This window comes from Barbus barbus (assembly GCF_936440315.1).
Source record: "Barbus barbus genome assembly, chromosome: 33".
Lineage (NCBI taxonomy): Eukaryota > Metazoa > Chordata > Actinopteri > Cypriniformes > Cyprinidae > Barbus > Barbus barbus.
In genome coordinates, this window is record NC_136761.1 from 8,788,841 (window position 1) to 8,812,573 (window position 23,733).

General features: G+C 36.1%; 1 protein-coding gene across 1 annotated transcript; it reads right to left on the reverse strand.

Moving 5' to 3' along the window:
- Nucleotides 1-1,718: 1,718 nt before the first annotated feature.
- On the reverse strand, nucleotides 1,719-10,456 carry LOC306852928 (A-type potassium channel modulatory protein KCNIP1-like; the record flags this gene model as incomplete). Its single annotated transcript, XM_079390041.1, has 8 exons — nucleotides 1,719-1,766; nucleotides 4,494-4,556; nucleotides 4,650-4,754; nucleotides 4,848-4,955; nucleotides 5,095-5,165; nucleotides 8,048-8,117; nucleotides 8,207-8,331; nucleotides 10,354-10,456. 8 exons carry the CDS (start codon nucleotides 10,454-10,456, stop codon nucleotides 1,719-1,721), a joined length of 693 nt encoding a protein of 230 aa, XP_079246167.1.
- Between the last annotated feature and the right edge of the window lie 13,277 nt (nucleotides 10,457-23,733).

Consider the following 23,733-nt stretch of genomic DNA (forward strand, 5'->3'; position numbering starts at 1 on the left):
AGGACTGTTTGTGATAAACACAGGTTTCAGCTTTCAACACACTTAAACAAGATGGCTTAAGTTTACTGGCACAAAAGTATTTCTTCACTTGTGTGTGTGTGTGCATATATATATATATATATATATATATATATATATATATATATATATATGAAGAGTTAATTTGCAAAAACATAATTTTAACAATTTTCAAAAATCATGTTTTTTTCATTGTGCATTCAATCAAACTGCAGTTGGGTTATTTTGATTAGGTTAAAAATAATTAAAACAGCTAACTAACACAATAACATGATAACAATAAAAAACATGATTTTGAATTTTCATGATTTTTGAGTTATGTTTTTGCAAAAAACAAACAAACAAAAAAAATTATATATATATATATATATATATATATATATATATATATAATTTTTTAAATATATTTTCTCAACTCAAATCCATCATTGAGAACTGAACCTGCGACCTTTAGGTTACAAGTTCAACTCGCTAACCATTAGGCCACAACTAATATTCGGATTTATTCAGTTATATATTAGATTTCGAAGCAATTGATTTATGAATGTCATTCATGTTGAGTTGCGTTTGTTGACAAATCAAAGAGTTATATAAATATTTAATTTGCTGTCTTTTAATTAATTTCATTATTTATTAATTTATTTTGCTCTCTTGAATTATGTCACAGTAAGGTGGCATTATGGCTGCATAAAACAGTACTAAGTTCTGGCAATTCACAGCTTTCACGCAATAAAACAAAAAAATGGTTTTATATTAGTTAAACACAAACAAAGACAAATATGACTGCTAAAGTTTGCTACGACACCTGCCATCTGCACAGAAGCCAATGTGTCACATTTCACCCCAAAATCATTAGAAATAAGACATTTGCTGCCTTTAATTTGCATATTTAAATTAAATCACTCTACTTCATTAACGAGAACCACATATTGAGGATACTGGGGTGAAATATCAAATCTTGTCCCGATGACACTGACTGACAGACCAATCAGAAAGCAGATATTCAAGTAGGCGGAGCTAAAGCGATCACAAGCCAACAAGAGATGAGTGACAAATACAGACTATCACTAATAATGGACAGTGATGGTCAGAATGACAAGATGCACCAGCACAAGACAAATACTGTCAAAAACAAACACAGCAGACAAGCAACTTCCGCAAAGCTGGTTAAATGACTAGCATGATTTCTAATGCTAAATGATTAGCATTTCTACCTAAATGACAGACACAGAAAAATGGTCTTAGGATTAATATCTGTAGCACATTATCTGGAGAACTATCACAGTCGCGTGTATCGGATGTTGTTCTGGAAAAATGTATCCACAATCCAACATTAATAGGTTAAAATGCATGTATTTTCAGATCCCTCACAGTAAATTCAGTCCCATGGAAAGAGTTCAACTGGCTTCTACAGGACCTCTTGGAAACCCGCTGGGCCTTTGACACACAATTACGAACATGCTCTTTTAACTAGTACCTTTTTTGGTTATAGACATATAAATCTCACATCTGCAACAGAACGAGGTAAAACACCGGGGTTTAAAGGACACGCAGGTTTCCCGGGATGTAAATCAAACAGTCGGCATATTGCCATGGTAACACGGTGATGTCAAACTGTAACCATGGTGATTGGGGTAAAAGTTATTCCTCCATTTTTTGATCAGATTCAACAGTTCATTGGTTTCTTTCTTTATGTAGCTCTACATCACGCTCTCAAAGAGCTGCAATGATCTCATGATGTTTTCATCCTGAAGAGAAGAAATGCGAACAGAAGAAAGAGAAATTCAGTGAGAGACGGCTAAAGAAAGGAGGAAGAGACAGAGAGGAAGGAACACAAGCTTACTTGAAATCTATTATAAAGATGAAAAGATCAAGCCTGTCTTTAGACTATTGGTGTGTTCTAGTAAAAACAAACACCCAATAGGACAAGAAGCAGCTGATGAATGACCAATCACAGTTCAGAGTTAGAATATGTTCAACTGCTGGTGTTGTATGTTAAAGTAAAGCTGAGGCAAAATATCAAATAATAAAAAATAATTATTTTGGAAAGATTAAAGACGTAAAAAAAAAAGTGAGTAAAACTCAATTTGTTTGTTTATGCACCATGCAAACAAGTGAAAAATAGAAAAAGTAAATGAAACTCTCAAAACATCAAAAAAAAAAAAAAAAAAAATATATATATATATATATAAAAGGTTTATCACTGATAATAAAAATCTAAAAATCTGGCCTCACTTTAACCAAATTAACCAAAAAGTAAAGAGTCCTAGAGGTGTTAAAACAGGGTTATTACACTTAACTAAAATTAAAACTATATATTTAAAAAAGGAAGAAAGGTTTGTTATTTGACATTAAAAACGTTAACTGAAATAGAATATATATTAAAAAAAAACTTATTTTATTTTTAGCTAGTTGCCAATGCAACATTTGACACTTTGATTTTGTTGAATAAATATATGAACTAATCAACTAAATCTGATAAATAAAATAAGAAATAATTTTTTTAAACAAGAAAATTACTATAAAATAAAAGTGACAACGGAATATCTAAAAAATAAAATCTAATTCAAAATATTAACAAAAACTATGATGGTATATCAACGACACTAAAATAACATTAAAACCATCACAGTCCATCAAAATATGCTTCAGAGATATTGGACTGTAATAAGGGCCATTAAGAAGGAGCTTCATTTATTAACAAATAGTTAATGAAGTGACATATTCGACAAAACAAAAGAGTTCGATTTTTTTTCAACTGCTGGTGTTGTATGGTATAAAACGAAAATAAAGTATTGCTTAAGATTAAAAAATGTGAATAAATAAAACTTAATTTATAATTTAGCAATTTTTTATAATTTTGAAAAATAGAAAAATTAAATGAATAAATAAATAGACTTTATATAAACAACAAATAAAAAACAATTATAAAAGGTTTATCTCTTATGATAAAAACCTACTAAATCATTCATTTAAAAAAAGTGAATGTAGTGACATTCGACAAAACAAAAATCGGGGGAAAAAAATTATAAAACAAACAAATAAATGTATATATTGGCCTGGCTGTCAGTGGGCCGGACTAATTTAAGTGATATTTTATCAATACTGCAGTACTCACTCTCTAACACCAGAGAGCACTGCTTACACTTAACAGAGGAAGAAAGTGATGGGCTATGACTGGAATGGAATACTAGTCTACTGCATACTGCACAGTATATACTGTTACTTTTTAAAGAAATAGTATGTGAAGCAGTATGCAATGAGAAATGTTTCAAATATGTTGCATCGTCACAAACTCACATTTAATTCACAGAGGGACATTCAATTATAATCTTAGAAATAAATGCTTTTAAATATTTAGCATTTTAAAAGATATTAAATCTTATTTATCTTCACGTCTTAATAATCAACTCAAAATCCATGCATACTAAATTTGTATTCTGGCTTAGCAGTATATTTACAGTGCACAATCTTTTGTATGGAATAACCAGATAACCTACTACATTTGCAAAGATGTGCTGTATACAAGCATACTTTGGATTTTACAAGTATTTTTGCATGGAGTATGCACTGTATGCATGGAAACGGCACATTTTTGCAAAGGTTATACATATGCATACTGCAAAATCAGTATGAATAGTATGCTTGTATACTGCACTTTTTTAATGCATTAGGTCATTTGGTTTTCCATGCATACTAAATGTGCACTCTGTGCACTATATACACTGAACAAAATTATAAATGCAACACTTTTGTTTTTGCCCCCATTTTTCATGAGCTGAATTCAAAGATCCGCGACCATCACCACATGTTGCAGCATGATAATGCACGGCCCCATGTTGCAAGGATCTGTACACAATTCCTGGAAACTGAAAACATCCCAGTTCTTGCATGGCCAGCATACTCACCGGACATGTCACCCATTGAGCATGTTTGGGATGCTCTGGATCGGTGTATACGACAGCGTGTTCCAGTTCCTGCCAATATCCAGCAACTTCGCACAGCCATTGAAGAGGAGCTGACAACCTGATCAACTCTATGTGAAGGAGATGTGTTGCACTGCGTGAGGAAAATGGTGGTCACACCAGGTACTGACAGGTTTCGGACCACCCCGGACCCCCCCCAATACAGTAAAACTGCACATTTTAGAGTGTCCTTTCATTGTGGCCAGCCTAAGGCACACCTGTGCAATAATCATGCTGTCTAATCAGTATCTTGATATGCCACACCTGTGAGGTGGATGGATTATCTCGGCAAAGGAGAAATGCTCACTAACACAGATTTAGACAAATTTGTGAACAATATTTGAGAGAAATAGGCCTTTTGTGTACATAGAAAAAGTCTTAGATCTTTGAGTTCAGCTCATGAAAAATGGGGGCAAAAACAAAAGTGTTGCGTTTATAATTTTGTTCAGTGTAAATACTGGAAGAATAGTATGCATAGTATGCCATTCTGAAAATGAAAAGGTACTGTACCTCTTGACAGGAGAGAATAAACTCATCAAGAGTGACAACTCCATCTCTGTTCTTGTCCATTTTCTGCAAATAAGTAATTTATAATGTGATGAAAACAGATAACATCATCATCTTGTTGTGCAGACAAATATTCTAGATGTACAATCACAAACTGACCTGAAAGAAAGCATCCACGTGCTGTTTGGTAGTGTCTGTCTTCAGAGCGGGATACGTGAAGCGGCCCATCATGTCATATATGGCTTTCACTATATCAGTCATCTCCTGGAACAGTAAAATGCATTGCATTATACGTTGTGGTCATCAAATTAAGCATCTTACTAAGACATATTACTGGATATATTTTTTGACACACACCTCTTTATTAATGTAACCATCTCTGTTAATGTCATACAGGTTGAAGGTCCACTCTAACTTCTCTGTTGTTGTTCCTTTCAACAAGATGGACAGAGCTGTTACAAAGTCCTGACAGAGAGAGAGAAACAGTGTGGAGTGATTTATCATTGCAGACACTATCACAAAGCCCTGCTGACACACAAATAAAAATAACAACAGAAGAAACAGAGGAGGTGAAGAACAATGGATAAATAAAGAGAAATTTCACCTCAAATTTGATGGATCCGCTGTGGGAAGAGTCGAAGGCATTGAACAGGTAATGCGCATATGCGCTGGCGTCTGCAGAGAAAACACATGTACAAATAGCTTTAAAGCCGAGAACGTCTCAAATATGTTTTGATAGTTGCTAAAGGCCATTTTTCTATACATGGGTAATTACTGTTAATGTAAAACCGTAACACTTTACAATAAAGGTTCATTTGTTAACATTAGTTAACTGCATTAGTAAACATGAATAAAAAATCCTTCAAAAGTATTTCTTAATTTTAGTTACGTGTTACATCAACATTTACTAAAATATTATAACCAAAAGTTGTATCTGTTAATATTATTTATTGTACCTGAACTAACAAGAACTAACAAAAAACAATAAGCAAAATTAACAAAGATTAGTAGATAGTAGATCAAATATACTGCTGATTAATAAATAGTTCAACAAATATATTGATGACTGTACAGTAACTAACTAATGTTAACTAGCCTTAAAGGGCACCTATTATTCAAAATTCACTTTCACATGTTGTTTGGACATAAATGTGTGTTAGTAGTGTGTGTACACAACCACCCGCTCCTTTTTTTAATCTCCATATATCACTAGCATCTTCACAGAGTAGAGCCCTGCACAAGCCTCAAATATAGGCCCTAGCCCGGCCCGTGTCTCACAGCTTATCAGAATTACCAGCCCGAGTCCAACCCGAGCCCGTCTTTTTTCCCCCATCTCCCAAAACAGCTTATACACTCTTAAAAATAAAGGTGCTTCAGGATTCCATAGAAGAACCTTTTTGTCTAAATGGTTCCATAAAGAACCTTTAACATCTGAAGAACCTTTCTGTTTCACAAAAGGTTCTTTGTGGTGAAAGAAGGTTCTTCATATTATAAAAAGGTAAGGAACAGATGGTTCTTTGTGGAACCAAAAATGGTTCTTCTCTGGCATCGTTGTGAAGAACCTTTTGAAGCACCTTTATTTTTAAAAGTGTACTACTGTTTCAGCTATTAAAATAATTCAGTTTTGTATGTAATGACAAAGTGATTATATTTTTTTTTATTAAGTAAATTTAGAAAAATGTTTGGAGCATTTTGCGGCAGATGATCATAGCCTATGTTTGATCAATTTAGCCTTCTCAAATCATCACAACTTGCCTAAAATAAAATTTATAGATATACGTAAAACAGTTCAGGCATGTAACAAAGTTTAAACGTTAAACCTAGATAAATGTACGCTATATCCAATAGTTTGTGCGGAGAGTAGAAGCTAAAGTGCGCTTCGCAGGACATGGAGGCGCCAGCGCAATCACTTGCATTTTTTTCAGTGCATACGCCGTAATTTTTGCTCATAAAGGTAAGAGTATCACATCATTCAGAACTGTAAAGGGTTTACTTTTATTTGTGTGCACTCACAATATCAACAAAATGTTGTGCTTTTATAAAATAAAGAAAACAAATATGATGCTCTTTCTGCCGTCTCATCTTGAATAGGAACGCTTCACAAAAATTTACCGAAACTTAGCGAATGCATGCCTCACATACATGATACATATCTTTAAATTACTGCTTAACAAAATAAAACAAATTTAAAAAAAAAACTCTTTCATTCTAATCATACTCTGTAAAGATGCACTTCTATCTAAAGGCACGTCTAATGAGGAAATGGCAACTTCATCCTTGTAACACGAACTAAGAAAACAATAGTTTATTAGTAAATAATTAAAATATCTCCTTACTATTTCACCCGGACACATTCATGGTAATTACTTTTGCCGGTGCTTTGCGGCAAGCTTAAGCCTATTGCATGCATTTGAACGCAGAACTCTTCAGCTGCGCTGACGGCACTCACTGCTGCTGTGGGACACTAAACACGGTTTCGTGTTGTTTCCACCAGCGCAGCATTTTTTTCATCACTAATTGATGGATATCTAAAATAGGAGAAGCCTAAAACAGGCCCAAGGCCTGGCCCGCGTCTAAACTATGACGTGAAAATATAATATAAACATCCGATTTCTTTCCCAGCTGTTTACCTTCACAAGCATAACCGACTGTGTTTTTGTAACTTATGCGTGTTTTTAACATAAACTCATGTGTGAAAGAGAACCTAGTACTCACATGCTGTGTGCAGCCACTTTCTATATGCGTGCTTCGGATGTTTGCGCTCAGAAACCTGTCTATCATAAGTTTAAACTAATATGGCTTTAAAACGTGAGATTTCAGTATGATAGACATGATAATCAAAACCCAACAGATGGTTTTTTAGCAGTTAGGAGCTGTAAAGGCACTTCTCTATTCTGGAAAAGAGGGTAGGGAGCAGCAGTTCATTTGCATTTAAAGAGACATGCATTAATACAGCGTGTTTTGGCTTCCACTCTAATTAAGCATTTTCAAAATTATATAATAAATTATCTGTGGGGTATTTTGAGCTGAACCTTTACAGTCACATTCTGAGACTTATATTACATATTGTAAAAAGGGGCATAATAGGTGCCCTTTAACTAATGGGACCGTATTGTAAAATAAAACTAGAACATGCAGACAAAAAAAAAATTATTACTTCAAATAAAATATTAATATATAAATAAAATAAACATTAACTGAAGTACAATAAATTCTTAAAAAGAGGTTTATTTTAATTCAGCTAGTTGTGAAGTCAAAATTTCACGTTTTTGTTTAGTTTAAATTTAAGTACTAAAATAACCGAAACTAATTAGCAAAAACTTCAAACTTAATTAGACAATCACAATGCTACCTCACAGAACCTGCTAATATCTGTAGTTTTGAAGCAAAACACAATTTGGTCATTTTATGAGCATTTGAAGAAGTGAGATCCTTCTCACAATCACTGTAGTAGGAAGGATGATTTTAACTAAATGATGAACACTTTGAAAACTATATAATCAATTTATTTGACTGAGACACAGACACAGACAGATCAGCTGCAAACACACACTCACCGCCGTGAGGAAAGAACTGCGAGTAGATCTGTTTGAACGTGTCCTCGTTGACCACACCGCTGGGACACTCCTGACAAACAACCAGTAAAACACACATGTTAGGTTTTGACAGATGAGCAGAGCAGGAAAACATGTCTACAGGTGTGTGAGTGTGCATACGTTTTTAAAGCCTCTGTAGAGCACTTGCAGCTCTTTCTTGCTGAATTTTGTCTGAGATTCCAGCTGCTCCAAACCCTCAGGACGGTGACACACCACAGACAGCTCCAGATCATCATCCACCCTATCTACACACACATTACAACAGATTTACAATACAACATGGGAAATACACTTTATTTACTTTATACGAAGCATTTAAACATGAAATACAATATTCAATTTAAATAAATAAATAAAATATTTTATCCATCAGTAACTGATTACACAGGGATAAAAAGGGTCAATTCAGAGGAAGAGGAAATTATATATATATATATATATATATATTATAATTCTGTTGACAAGTTTTAAAGAAGAAATTAATACTTTTATTCAGCAAAGATGCACTGTAAAGTCATCTGTAATGTTACAAAAGATTTCTATTTCAAATCAATTTTGTTCTTTTGAACTTTCTGTTCATCAAATAATCCTCAAAAATGTATCACGGTTTCCACAAAAATATGAAGCAGCACAACTGTTTTCAACAATGATGATAATCAGAAACTGCTCAAATCAGCATACTAGAATTATTTCTCATGTAACACTGAAGATTGGAGTATTAATGATGCTGAAAATTCAGCTTTGATCACAGGAATAAATGACATTTTACAGTATATTCAGAACTGTAATAATATTTCACAGTATTACTGTTTTTACTATTTACTGTTTTTTTGTTTATGTTTTTCAAATAAATGCAGACTTGGTGAGCAGATGTTCACAAAGCATTACAAACTTTTAAATAGCGTAGATCTAAAAAAAAAAAAAAAAAAAAAAAAAACTGCATGAGACAAGATCCACTGTAGTTTTTTAAAGTTTTAAAAAAAAGTTTTTTTCCACTGTAGACAAGAACACCTCTCGCAGCAAACACCTCTCGCAGGTTTATTTCTTAATCTGAAGCACTGAATCATGTTTCAAAAATGTACTAGAACAGTGAAACTCCCTTGTGTACTAGAGATGACGACAGCAAAGCCACACTACCGTAAAACATGCGTTTGACATTCACAATGTTAGAAACGCATGATTAGCTCATTTGCATTTTTTTATTTAGTAGCTACCTATTTTTATCACATTTAAAAAAATATTCCTTACAGAGTTATTAGTTCATTAAAACCATTTTGTCACTTAAAATAACTGAAACAAAATTGATTTTGTTTTGTTTCAGCTAGTTGCTGAGCCAACTTTCCTTATTTTTAACTTGATGTAATAAAATAAACGAAAAGCTGAAATAAAATATGTATAAAAACTATATAGAAATGATCAAAATGATAACATGCAACAAAATTACTAAATTAAAATGAAAATTGAACATAAAAATCTAAACTAATTCCAAAAATTAAAAACTATAATAGCATCTCAACAGTAAAATGACAGTTTCTGTATATAAACTCTAATGTACCACAACAACAACACTCAACTGAATGAAGAAAAACAAACAAACAAACAAAGTCTGAAATATGAAGGTGACTGACTAGGATTATTCTGGCAGGTTAATCGTAATACATAAGGACGGACGAGGTATGTGTGTGTGTGTGTTAAAGCACTGAAGGACACACACAGGTGAAGTCAAAGGTCATATGCCAGAGGCTCTCTCTGCTGCTCGGTGTCCTTTAACAGCATCACATTAAAGCGCTGCATTCTCTCTAACACACACACACACAATGATCTGATACAATCTCAGCCTTTCAAAAATTCACATTTAATTCAATTATTTGCCAATTATTTCTAAAATTTACAATACAAGCAGTTTCTGAGTGAAAATCATTTCAAAGTAAATCCCACACCAACTGTTTTTCAGTGCAAGTGTAAAGCATCAAAATTCTTTGTGTGTTATAAATATATATATATATATATATGATGAATGTTTCTCTCATTGACACCTTGATCTTATTCCACAGCTGGTGAAATTCATTTTTCTGCAGAATTACAGTGAATTACAGTGATAAATGTGACTTTCTGACAGAGGTTAAATCTGATTCACAGCACAAATTCATTATCAGATGTCTATTCTGTTAAACACACACATTTAACCACACAGAGCTCTCATAAACCATCAAAAACTTAACTTCAAGCATCCAGACTCTTTAGTTTAGTAGTTTTGTGAGTCTCACCCTCGGTGCTGATGAGTCCGAGCGTGTGCAGAAGTTTCAGAGCTCCACACAGCAGCAGCACTATGGCTAAAGTTTGCAGACCATCTCCCTCTCCTTTCTCCATCACTCTTGATTCTCTTTCATAGCCTTAATAATCTTATTTTCCTCTTGCTTTCATTCCAGACTCTTTCTGTATTTGCTGAGCTCTCAACATCCATCTTTATAAACACCTCTCTCTCTCTCTCTCTCTCTCTCTCTCTCTGTCTCACCTCTTTGACATCTGCTTCTTTGTTTCCCAGTTCCCCCCCCCTCTCTCTCTCTCTCGGTGTGTTTCAGAAATATTCACAGTGCTGTTTATCAAATTTTCATTTTGCAGAACAATCAGAGTTCAGCAAAATCCACAATTTGCCCTTTTCAATTCAAAAGTAGCAAACAGAAATGTACAATATTATAATCAGTGTTATTTTAAATTATTTTTATAAAATAATTGGGATACTATATTTTTTATTAACCTTAAATAAAACAATGTTTTTTTTCACATGACAACATTTTTTTATTGTTGCTATAATAACACTGATCACAAATCAAAATTTACACAAAAGTAATAAAACAGATAATTACACATTCATTTTAACTATTTACACCAATTATGCCTGATATATTGAGTGATACTACACGTCTAAATCTATTTCATGTTCAACATAAAAAAAATAAAAAATAAAAAACACACACAAAGCATTTTTATGTTTTGTTAAAAATGAACACCATTATTATTATTATTATTATTATTTATTTCATAGTGCTTCATGGAGAGAAACAGGTTAATATTAAAAGAAGAAAAACATTTTTTAAAGGAAAATGTATTATAAAAAATTCATATAGAGGACTTTAGTTATTGACAAACAAATTTTAAACTGTAATTTAGTTTAGTTAAAATTGTTTTATTTAACATGAAAAGGTTTTTTTAATGGTTCTAGTTCACTATGATAACCCTGATTACAATTCAAAAATTACATAACCAACTATTTAAACAATTAATTTGGACTATTTACACTTATTTACATGTCCTGATATATTGAGTAATACTAAATGTATTCCATGTTCAACGTCAAAAAAATGAACATAAAACATTTTTATTATTTGTTTCATAGTGCTTCATTGTGAGAAACAGGTCAAAATGCATAAAATATTTAAAGAAACAATTTACAAAAGGCTTTTAAATTTTATCTTTGATATGAAAAAAATCTACATCTGGCCTCAATTCATTAAAAATATTTTTATATGAAAACAGATTTTAATTTTTGTTTTCAAATACCTTCAAAACATAAGAAACCTGACATCATAATCTGAATATATATGAGTAAATTAGAGTATTGTGGGATATGAAATGTTCTATTATGGTCTATAAAAAATACATTAATTTATTAAACATAATTATACAAATTAATTAAATACAAATCAATTTGGGTGGCATTGCACCTATCACTTAATGTTTCTGGATGTATATAACTAATTCATATTGAAAAAAAAATTAGCAACTGTATCAATTTCATTCCATTTTAATTCTATGCTTTTAAATGCAAAATCACAATACTTCAATTCACATTCATGCATTATGGATTCTGAATGGTGCAGAAGCCTGAGGGGAGTGTGTGTGTGTGTGTGTGTGTGTGCATGTTTATGTGGTTTATGAGGACACAAATTTGTATAATGACATGGGTATGACAGAGGTATTATAATATGAAGGTGGTTTATGAGGACACTGCCTATATGTCCCCATAATTCAAAAGGCTTAAAAATCTAAAAATGCACAAAGTCTCCTGTGAGGGCTAAGTTTAGGTGTAGGGTTGGTGTAGGGCAATAGCACACACAGTTTGTTCAGTATAAAAACCATTACGCCTATGGAGAGTCCCCATAAACCACAAAAACCAACATCTGTGTGTGTGTGTGGGGGTGTCCTTCACACTCTCAGGTGAGCCTGCAGCCCCAGGTGAGTCCTGCCCTCAGGTAGGACATTAAGAACAATGTCAACTCACCAAGTGTGTGTGTATGTGTGTGTGTCAGAGAAGAATGGCAATGAACCCTTTCAGTGGTGAGTTTAAAATATTCTACCGGTCCCCCCAGAGTGAGTTTTTAGAACGTTATTTTAGAACGTTTCCCCTTACTGTTTCCATGGCGACGCATCATGATTGTCACGTGACACACACCGCGGCCACAATAACGCTCTTGGTTACTTACGTAACCTCGGTTCCCCGAAATGAGGGAACGAGACATTGCTACGGGAAATACATTTTCCTCTAATACTACTGACGCCTTATTGAATCACGCCAGTGAAACTGACCAATGGCGTTCAAGCGCGCGAAATATGAGCGGGAATCCCACTCTATATAAGGCAATGTTTGTACATCATCCATTCAGAATCTTTGACTGAAGCAACTTGCATTCTAAGATCCTGAGCTCGGTGACACGGCGATAAGAGCAATGTCTCGTTCCCTCATTTCGGGGAACCGAGGTTACGTAAGTAACCGAGAGCGTTCCCCTTCAATTCGGTCACTTCTACATTGCTATGGGAACGTATAAAATCCTGCCATGTCACAGCGATGGAGCCTGGCTTGACTAAGTATGTCAAGTTTCACATCCGGAGCCATAATGAGAGTGGCAATGATATTGGCACTCTTAGTAAACACAGCTCAGGTCTACAGGACCTAGTCGAAACCATGTAAAAGTCAGAGGGGGCACGGCAACTAGATGATGTCGTGTCGCACCAGGGGCGGAGTTAACTCCGGTGAAACAGAGAATGTGAAATGGCGGCGGCTTCGGCGCTTTCACATATAGATTATTTGAAATAGTTTAATTTCAATGAAATCATGTGTTATGATGCATGGCCGTAGCGGTGCTCAATAAGCAGAGTATGATGGTGATCAAGTCTTAAAAGACGTGGTGAACTATTGTGATAAACTGTTAGGGACAGCATTGAATTGGTGGTGCATCAATACAGGGTGTATGCGACCAAGTCGAAACCACTGATACACATCTCAGATCATAGCTGAGGCTGAGTAGGCGCGTATGCTGCTCACACTGACAGCACATGCGAGACAAACGACGACACATCTAGGTTATAAAACCTCGCGAATGTGCTGGGTGACGACCAGCCTGCCGCATTACAAATGTCCTGAATAGACATGCCATTTGCCCAGGCCCAGGATGACGCGAGTCCGCCGGTTGAGTGGGCCCGAACCCCTATCGGACATTCCGCGCCCTTAGAGCTGTAAGCCAAAACAAAAGCGTTGACGATCCAGTGTGACAGCCTTTGCTTGGACACAGGCAGTCCTTTTGTGCGTCCACCAAAACATACAAATAGCTGCTCCGAGAGTCTGAACTGTCTAGAGCGCTCGATATAAGTGCGCACCGCACGTACAGGGCACTATCAAATCGCTCTTGGAAGAAGGCAAGAATCATTGGTATTGGGCAGTTAATTGGGTCTTCGCACCAACTTGAAAAGGTTTTCCATTTATGTGCGTAAAGATGCCTCGTGGAAGGAGCCCTAGACTCAGAGATAGTGTTCAACATGCACTGAGGAAGTGAATATGTTACTGGCAAGCTCCGTCATGCGGCCAGACATGAAGGCTCCATGAATCCAGATTTGGGTGCCATATCGTTCCTTGTGCTTGAGAGAGGAGGTCTCTCTTCAGTGGGATAGTCCACGGGGGGGCTACCAGCATCTCCACCATCTTTCGGCCAGCTGTGAGCTAGTGCATCCACTCTGAGGGGAGAGTGTGTCAGAGAATAAAACAGCAGGCAGTGAGTGTTCTCCGCTGATGCGAAGAGGTTCTCCTCCGCCCTGCCGAATACACGCCAACTCATTTTGACTGTCAGAGGGTGTAATCTCCACTTCCTGGGGATTACCCCGCCCCCTCGACAGCAAATTTGCACCGTAGTTCAGGCATCTGGGGACATGTACTGCCCGGATGGAGAGCAGGTGTCGATCTGCCCACAGAAGGAGGTCTCTCGCCAGCCGCAGCAGTGGCCGCGAGTTCTCACCGCCTCTGTGATTTATAAACGCTACCACTGTCATGCTGCCCGTCCTGATGAGAACATGACGTTGAAGAATGTCTGGGAGAAAGCATTCGAGCACTAGGTGTACAGCACGGAGCTCCAGACATTTTATGTGCCATGACTTCTCCGTTTCTGACCACGTCCCGAAGGCTGGTCTGCCATCGCATATGGCTCCCCAGCCCGTGCTCGATGCATCTGTCGTAACATTCTTTCTCCTGATCACTTGGCCAATACGAACACCCTGGCGATACAGAGTCATATTGCGCCAAGGTGTCAGCGTATGCAGACAGTCGCGCGTCACTTTGAGAGGGGAGTGAGAGGAGGAAAATTGCCCTGATATTGAGGTGAGTTTTGTATGTTTTTTCACTTTATTGCACTGCATAGTGGAACAGTCAAAACACAAACATGACAATTGCTCTCGCCACCCGCAACAGGCAGGGGGGGAGGGAGGGGGGGGGCATGGTGAGCACACACAGCGGAGCGAGCAGACTTCTTCAGTGGCTCGTCTTCTGTGCTGGGTGCAGCTTTCCTCCTCCGAGAGACAACATCAGGAACGCAGCATCGATTCCAGTGCCGGTGGTCCGCCGTTTCTGTCAGACGGGGTCTCTGGCCCTTCGAGCCCTGATGGCTCTTCGGCCACGGTTGTCTTGACCTCACCGCCGGCTCCTGTTGGCACCGAACAGTGCCGGCGCGCTTTGGCAGGAAGTGGCTAATGGCTTTCGACTACTTCTGCTCTCCACTGCCGCTCCGAAGACACCTGAGGGATACACGGGGGCGTCTAGAAGGGCCGTTTTCTCTGAGTCCTCATTGTTTCTCACTCTCCAGTTCGCCGCGGCTGAAGGACAGAGATGGGCAGCGACGGCTTCTTACACGGGGGGGAGTTTGACATACACTACTTGGTCAGCTCCGTCCACAGAAGACAGGAGGGAGGATCCCGGATTATGCACCCGACTGGTGAGACTTTTTTAATCTCGTCGTGCACCTCGGGGAAAAAGGGGCGGGTCTCCAAGGGGTGTCTTTTTGGCCGCAATCCGACTAGAGGTACCACTCGTCCAGAAGGCTTCTGGCCGGCTCGGCAGGAGGCCCCCGCTTCAAACCGAGCTCATCTACTGCTTTGGACAGGACGCTTAGGAGCTCGACATCACTGTGATGGAGGTCCCCCGCGTCACTGCCATGGGGCACAGTGTAATCCAGCGGGCTGTTGGACCACTCCTCTCTCGCAGACGCTACCACCGAAATGGCATCACCAACCTCGTCAGTGCCCACCATGGCACCGAAAGAAACCACATCTTGAGCGTCGGGGTGGGGGGGTGGAGATCAGCAGTCATGAAGCGCACTTGAAGGGGACCTGCAGCAGGGGAGTGAGGAGCGTGTGGGCACTGAGCCAGCGCGGACTCGTCACCTGATCCTGACAGATCCGCATCAAAAACTTGCAGCACTTTCCTCCTTGGCTCGAAAGAGGCTGCAGAGTTAGTTGGGCGAGTTCATCGCCTTGGACGATGGCCACACGGAGCCTGAGAGTCCAGAGACTCATATCCCTGCAGTGGGGGCAGTCCAACCCCCCAAGCGCCGCCTCTGTGAGTTCGATTTCCTCCACGCAGGAGAGGCAATCGCGAGTCATCCTTGATTCCGAAGCTCACCGGAACACAGCAGGAGAAGAGAAGGCGTGTCTGCTGCAGCGTCTTGTTGCACAGTAGTCTTGTTGATAGGTTTCTTGCTTCTCGTAGAAGGTTGGCTGAAAAAAAAGATTCTGAATGGATGACGTACAAGCACTGCCTTATATAGAGTGGGATTCCCGCTCATATTTCGCGCACTTGAATGCCATTGGCCAGTTTCACTGGTGTGATTCAATAAGGCTTCAGTAGTATTCGAGGAAAATGTATTTCCCATAGCAATGTAGAAGTGACCGAATTGAAGGGGAACACTGCACGATGGATCACTTTTATTTTGTTTTTCCTGTTTTATTTAATATATTCACAAACTTGCTTACCATGTAATCGGCAATCTGATATTTCGATTCGCAGATATGTGTAAATGGGTTTGTTTTGTTGTTTAAACACCTTTATAAATTATCTTGATTGTGATCTGTAACGTGAAAAGGGCGCCGCCATGTTTGTTCGCGCCGCAGTTCAGAGAGTCCTGTCAGTCGGATTTACAGCATGTAAATACATCAATTTCTCCTGAAATACATGTAAGTAAGTGGCCGGTGAACTGGTTGAAGAATAGAGGGAACTTTATAGTTACTTACACTATGTGTATCTGATATGAATAAAACACATGGCAAATTAAATTTTAATGAATTGTTATTGTTGCTTCCATAGACATCTGTGTGTATTTTAAAAGCTCTAAATGTATTTTTTTATTAGTACTTATGTGTATTTAAATGTCTGAATCTAAAATATGCGGTTAAGAACACTGCATAGTTGTGATAATATGATCATGGCAGTGCACGTCTCTCTCCGGCTCAGCTCCAGCCAGCCACCAAACGTTCTAAATCCCATATGTGGGACCATACCGCTCAAAAGGTGTAATATCAATGTTTGTAGATCATAACAGGGCTGCTATACAACAATTATGCTATATATATATATATATATATATATATATATATATATATATTACATTATTATATTCAGCCCCATGTTCTCCTTCAGAAAAATGACCGTTATGACCAAGCATGAGTCAACACAAACACACACACACACACACACACACACACACACAGGCACGCACACACAGCACTGCAGGTTTGATTAATGAGCCTCATTTAGATGGCAAAGGTCATGCATGACACAGAGACAACAAAATACATTTATACAGACACAAATTTTTCCTGATATAAATATAAGACATATTTATACAGACACAATTTTGTCCAGATATAAATATACCAAAACATTAATTTATTCATTAATATTCATATTTCATAGAATCATAAAGTATAAGCCTAGTACCTTTAGTTCAAGAAACTGCATGTTTCTACTGTCATTGGTTTACTGTATATCTACACATTTCTGTTTGCAATGCTTAACCTTCTGATCTCTGACATCCACTATCGTTTTAAGCGATATAAGACCTCTAAATGATCAACATGATAAAAACTGTGCTGTTAAACCAGTCACACAATCTACTACATGCCTTCTGTCATCTGATTGATAGATTCGACTTTTTCAGCAAGTAAAAGGTATTTTAGTTTAATTGTACAAATGTCAACTTTGATATGGTTAGCAATATATCAAGATGAACACTTACTGGACTGAAGCAAAGTTTACTTGATTATCCAGACATGATTATTTGAACAAAAATCAGTGACTATCAAATATGATCATCACTTAAAAAAAAAAAAAAATGAAATGACACAGCAGATGAGATAGAATTTAATAAACTTACTTCCGTATGTATATCAAAACATACAATTTTGGTTTTAATATTTGTATTGTGTTGTAACCGTGTTATAAAAGCAGAATGATTTATTCACAATACAGCAAGCCTCAAGTAGCTTATTACTTACATGAAGAAGATAAGCATTGAGATATTTCCTGATTTAATAACTCTTATATTAGAAGGATAAAACTGCCACTAGATGGAGACAAACAACCACAAAACCAACCAGCATCACCTGCATTGTGACATGCAAATGCATTTACTCTTAACTATTAATGGATACATACAAAATTAAACACCACATAACCACACTTTTACTACAACATTTCATACATGCATTATATGGCTGTTTTATTCCCACAGACTCGTATTCAGTGTCATGATACACACACACTTACTTCACTGTAATCCTCTGGTTTGCATAATCTGAATTAGCATAATCTTTGTATTACCACAGCAAGAAGAGCTCCATTTTTGAGAGCGAAATATATCCAGAGAAAACACACACTTCTCTCTCTCACACACAAACACATACACGACAGTAGTATGAGAAATTACACTGCGCAAATCAAGGCCTGACACATCACTAATTAAGACAAACGTTGATCACACACACTTCACTCCAGCCATGTAAAAACCCATTACACGCCGTTCCATTTCAACCATCTTCCTCAAGCTGTATTCATCTTATAAATGACACACAGAGGATGCGTTCTGTGATTTTTCACATTATGCATACATGTGTGGTGGATGTACGCAATGGGGCTTCTATGGAAAATCATTTATTTTACACCATCAACAACAATCAATCAATACTATAATATTTTTGAATTTAAGTTAAGGTGTCATGATGACAGCAGACATGGAAATGAAGGATTAATTTAAGTCATTGACCCAAACAATTCTCCCACTGCAATTAATTTTATTCCAATGTTACCAAAATCAAATCTGGTGACATTTGAGTGCACTGTAAAAAAAAAAATTAAATTAAAATAAAAATAAAAAGTTGGGCAAACTTAAAAGTTTAAGGCAACCAGCTTCAGCAGATATTTGAGTTTTCTCAACTTCTTGTTTTTACAAGTTTATACAACAAAAAGTTGAGAAATTTCCTAAAAATGAAGTTGAGAAAACTCAAAAATCTGCTGAAGCTGGTTGCCTGAAACTTTTCAGTTTTTTTACAGTGTGGGTGAGTTATTTGTTTGATAAGTAGTCTTTCAATTTCCTCAAGATTGACCTATCTAGGCTGAGTTGCAGACTAAAAGAGAGGTGCATTACCTATATAAAATAATAATAATAATAATTATTATTATTATTTAAAATATAAACTAACTGAAATAAAATAAAATAAAAACTTCAGTAATAATGATAAATGTTGCATTGGCAACTTGCTTAAATATAAATTAAAAATATATAAATCAATAAAAAATAAACATTAAAAACTACAGACACTTTAAAAAATAAAAATTCAAAAATAAAATATACAGATAATTAATAAATTAATGTGTGTGTGTGTGTGTGTGTGTGTATGCACATGTGTGTGTTCGAGTTCTCATCACTATGTACAGTATGAATAATAGAAGTGCATCCAGAAGAGATAGTCCACTTTTTACCACAGTAAAACATATAGCTAGTCATCTCTATGAAGTTATATCAGATAGACTTCATTAGAAAGGATAATTACAAAGGATTTAACCAAACCTATAGCTTATTCACTGACCATCTACTGCATACGACACAAAACAACTAGAAAGCACTTTTTTAAAGGGATAGTTCACGGAAAAATTACAATTCTTTTAGATTTATTCACCCTCAAGTTGTTAACGAGTTTCTTTCAGCTGTTGAGCACAAAAGGAGATATACTGTATATTCAGGTTTGTATCAACTTGAGGGTTAATAAAATATATTATTTTTTGGTGAATATTATACCCTTAATGTGGGAAGAACTAATCTGACCGGTTGATACAAGTTTAAGGCACAAATTTTATTCATAAATACAAGTTGGTTCCTTTATAACCGGGCAGTTCTTGATCAAAAACACATATAATGCATTACAGACTTTATTGCATCAAAAATCTGACTAGGTAAAACAACCCAAACTTTAAAAATAGGGATTTCTAAAAACCGAACCACTTTGACCCAAACTATGTTAAGTATCCCTGAGATTAATATTTCAATAACAATAGATCAATAATAAGTTAATATTTCAATAACTGAACAACACATTTGCATGTTCACGATTCTCTGATGTTGGTTAATAGTCACATGACATGCAGGTAAACAAATACAATAGATTTTTTGTAGTCAGGAATTATTTTACATTTTGGCAAAACCAGACCTAGAAAAACAAACATTTACTTTATCAATCAATCATTTTAACATCCCAAAGTTGTATCAGATGTAGCTCACTGACTGGTAGAAATTTAAACAATAAATGCACACCCAGGCACATTAAGAGTATAAATAGCTCAGATAAACTCTAAACACAACATAGAGAAGAGCTTAGAGCTCCATCAGTGTCCAAACCACACTAGAGGAGGCAGACAAAGAGAACGAGAAGAGAATATAATGCAAAAATACTCATATGATCCCAGCGGTCAACCAGATATCTGAAATCAGTGTATGGAGAGCAGGGTGACTGCTGATCAATATAATGCCAATATACTATAATATAACTATACACATTATTTATGCAGAAAAATTGACTATATTGCTAAAAATTATCCACTGACAGGCCCAGGGAACCAACTGGACAAAACTGATGCTGATAATCTCAAATCATTCAAGTGCCATCTGCATTAATCAGCCCATCTGATATATGCAAACACATTCTTACAGTGTTCTCAACACAGAGAGAATCTTCCAGAAGGGTGATTCAACAAGCAATGAGCACAACTTAGAGCAAATGAACTGTGTGTGTGTTGCATTAAGACATAACTGCAGGCAGTGTGGGTGTTCAATTCAAGACATCTAAAATATTCACTGGAGGAAAACCCACAGCCGCAGGTCTAGCACACACACACACACACACACACACACACATGAGACACATGCTGAATAAACTCAAAAATAAATCTAAGATAAATATGATATTTAAGATTTTAATACTATAAATATATGATATATATATTTTATATTTATTTAATATTGTAGTAAAGTCATTTTACTGTGAAGTGTTGATCAGTTCATTCATATTCAATCAAAAGTGATCAGCTATTCTGAAGACGCAACTGTCAGATCAATATCTCACCCTCTGCTTCCCATCTGAACCGATCGCAGCACACATCAATCAAATCAAAACATTTACATTCTGTCCGTACTATCATACTGCTGCGGTTTAATCTCTGCTCATCCTGAATTTAATCAAGACTGTACATGCAAGTGGATTTAAATTTTAATCTAATTACTCATCAATGGCAGGGGGATATATATATATAATATTACTATTATTATTATTATAGATATTTAAACTCAACTTTTTCTGGCTCGTGTCCCTGAAGAAATTCAAAACCTTCCAAGTTTGAAAAATAACAGAAGCCTAAATAAAACAAAAGAGTCTAATAAACACACAAATGAATACATCTGAATTCAAAATGATGAAAATGAGGGGGTGGCTAACAAAAATAATTTGCATTCATAAAGCCAACAGTGAAAGGTGAGTGGTTAACCTTACACTTACTGTACTTTAAAATTATTAAAACACAACATTAATATGATTTTCCAAAACTGTTCATTACCATTCACTTAAATTTGCTTTCCACTACATCGAACTAATATGCTCCTTTACAAATCAGCAAGTTGTCATTTAGAATGTAGTTTTTCCTTTTATAAATACATTTTCATTTGGTCATTCATGTGCTTGAAAATCAAAATCAATATTTCTTACTTGACTTGATGGCAAATTACTCCAGCCTGAAACTCCCTGAAACCAGACAGTTTTGAAATATATCTTCCCATTTTTGTGCAACATGCTTCAGACGGCCCATTAGCCGTTATTAATTGATAAACGGAGTCATTGGCAAACCTGCAGTTCAAGAACAAAGATAGCAGACTCATTCATTTACAGACCTAAACTGAAGATTTCGCACCAATGAACAAGAACAAGAGAGCAAAGAGAACGAGTGTGAGCTTAATATGGCGTATCGAGCTTCATTTATGGATCACTGTATAGTTGTACACTGTATAGACTTCATATTCCTGATGCCTTGCCCCATTTTGAAGCTGCATATTATGGATGAATTTAATGTGTGACTTCAGCTCTCAGATATGCAAATAATCAGTTTTGGATTTGTTTGTTTATTTGTGATTTAATGCCAAGCTAATTTTAAGATTTTTTTTATTACAAAGATTAAGCATAAATGTAATTATTTAGGACAATTATTATTATTATTATTATTTGCATTTAGATTATTTATTTATTGCATTTTTTGTACAATTAAGTCTTACATTTTAAAGGGGTCATGAATTGAGAAATCAAATTTTCCTTGATGTTTGATGTTAAAGAGGTCATTGTACTATTAAAAACATTCATTTTCAGAACTCAGAACTTCCTAATTAGTCCAAAAACAGCTTTTATTGCGACTCGTTTCCATAAAGTGTAAATAAATAAATAAATGAAGATGGACGACATGTCTACACTTTACACCGCGTATCCAAGTCCCACTCAAACTGTTGCAGATCCAATCGCAAGCTCACACGTTCAAGTCATGTCGGATATGTCGTATTTATGAGTTGAACGCACATGAACGCCACCACAAAGGGGGCGTGTCAGTGACGCAGCCAAATACTAAAGGTCGGTAAAGTTGTTGAAATTAATAAAATTATAATTTTTTTTATAATGTAGCTACAATAAAACTATATAAGTTACACATACAAAATATTATATTATTGTATAATTATAATAGAATATATAATTATTCAGTTTACATCACCTTCATAATTTAAATAAAAACTGAAAAAATAAAAAACACAATGATGCACATTCTTCATTCATCATTTTCTAGATGTAGAGTTAAAAGTAGAATTTTATTGTATGTAGAAAAGTTAAATCGCCTTCTTATTCCGACCAAAGTGACTTGAAGGCACCCGAAGTACTAGTCAACTCGTAAGTACGATCGTCCCAGGAGGACATGAACACAGCAGATCCTTCGATAGGAGGAGCAAGGTTCGACTCCCAATCTCACAGTCGAATATTCGCGGGGTGTTATGATCATGCCATTTTAGCTATATGGGGGTGCTCAAATGTCTGATTTCACATAGAACTACCCGTTTTCTCCCAAAAAGTTAATATACAGCCTATTAAGATCATCTGAAAAGAAGGAAGCTTTAAATAAATATTTTAACGTGCGTGAATAAATCCAACCACCCCTATAGATTTAAGTTTCACTTTCCATGATTCGTGACCCCAGAGGAGCATTTTGGCCCCAGGGATTTAAATCTTTAACAAGACTCAAATTGACACAGGCAGAGTGAAAGACTGGATTTTTGGGTACAAGTGATTTCAAAACAATTTAGCCGGTTTATACATATCATGTTATTTATCTCGTATAAGATGCATTTGGTTGAGTTGTGCTGCAGTAAAGCTCATTGAATGAAGGCTACTACGGTCATTATCTCTTCAGCGAGCAGGACACAGTGCAGAATATTAATAACTATGACTGGGACTGTCATATAGCCTACATAACATTATAATGAGAACACTATTATAATAAAATGCTGTGAATTTTTTGAGTTTATTTGCCGTGTTTCTACGCATTGTGTGTAGACCAGGTCCACAAAAGGAGTTCATTCAGAGCCACGCAGACACGTTCATGCATTCGGGGCATTTTAGTTATGTTGTATTAATAATGAAGCGTATTCTACATGAGAAAAATGATGAGTTAAATCCCATAAAAACCTGCTATCGTACGCTTCATTCTATGGTCATATTCAGCGCGCCAGCTCAAAACATAAATGCAGAACATT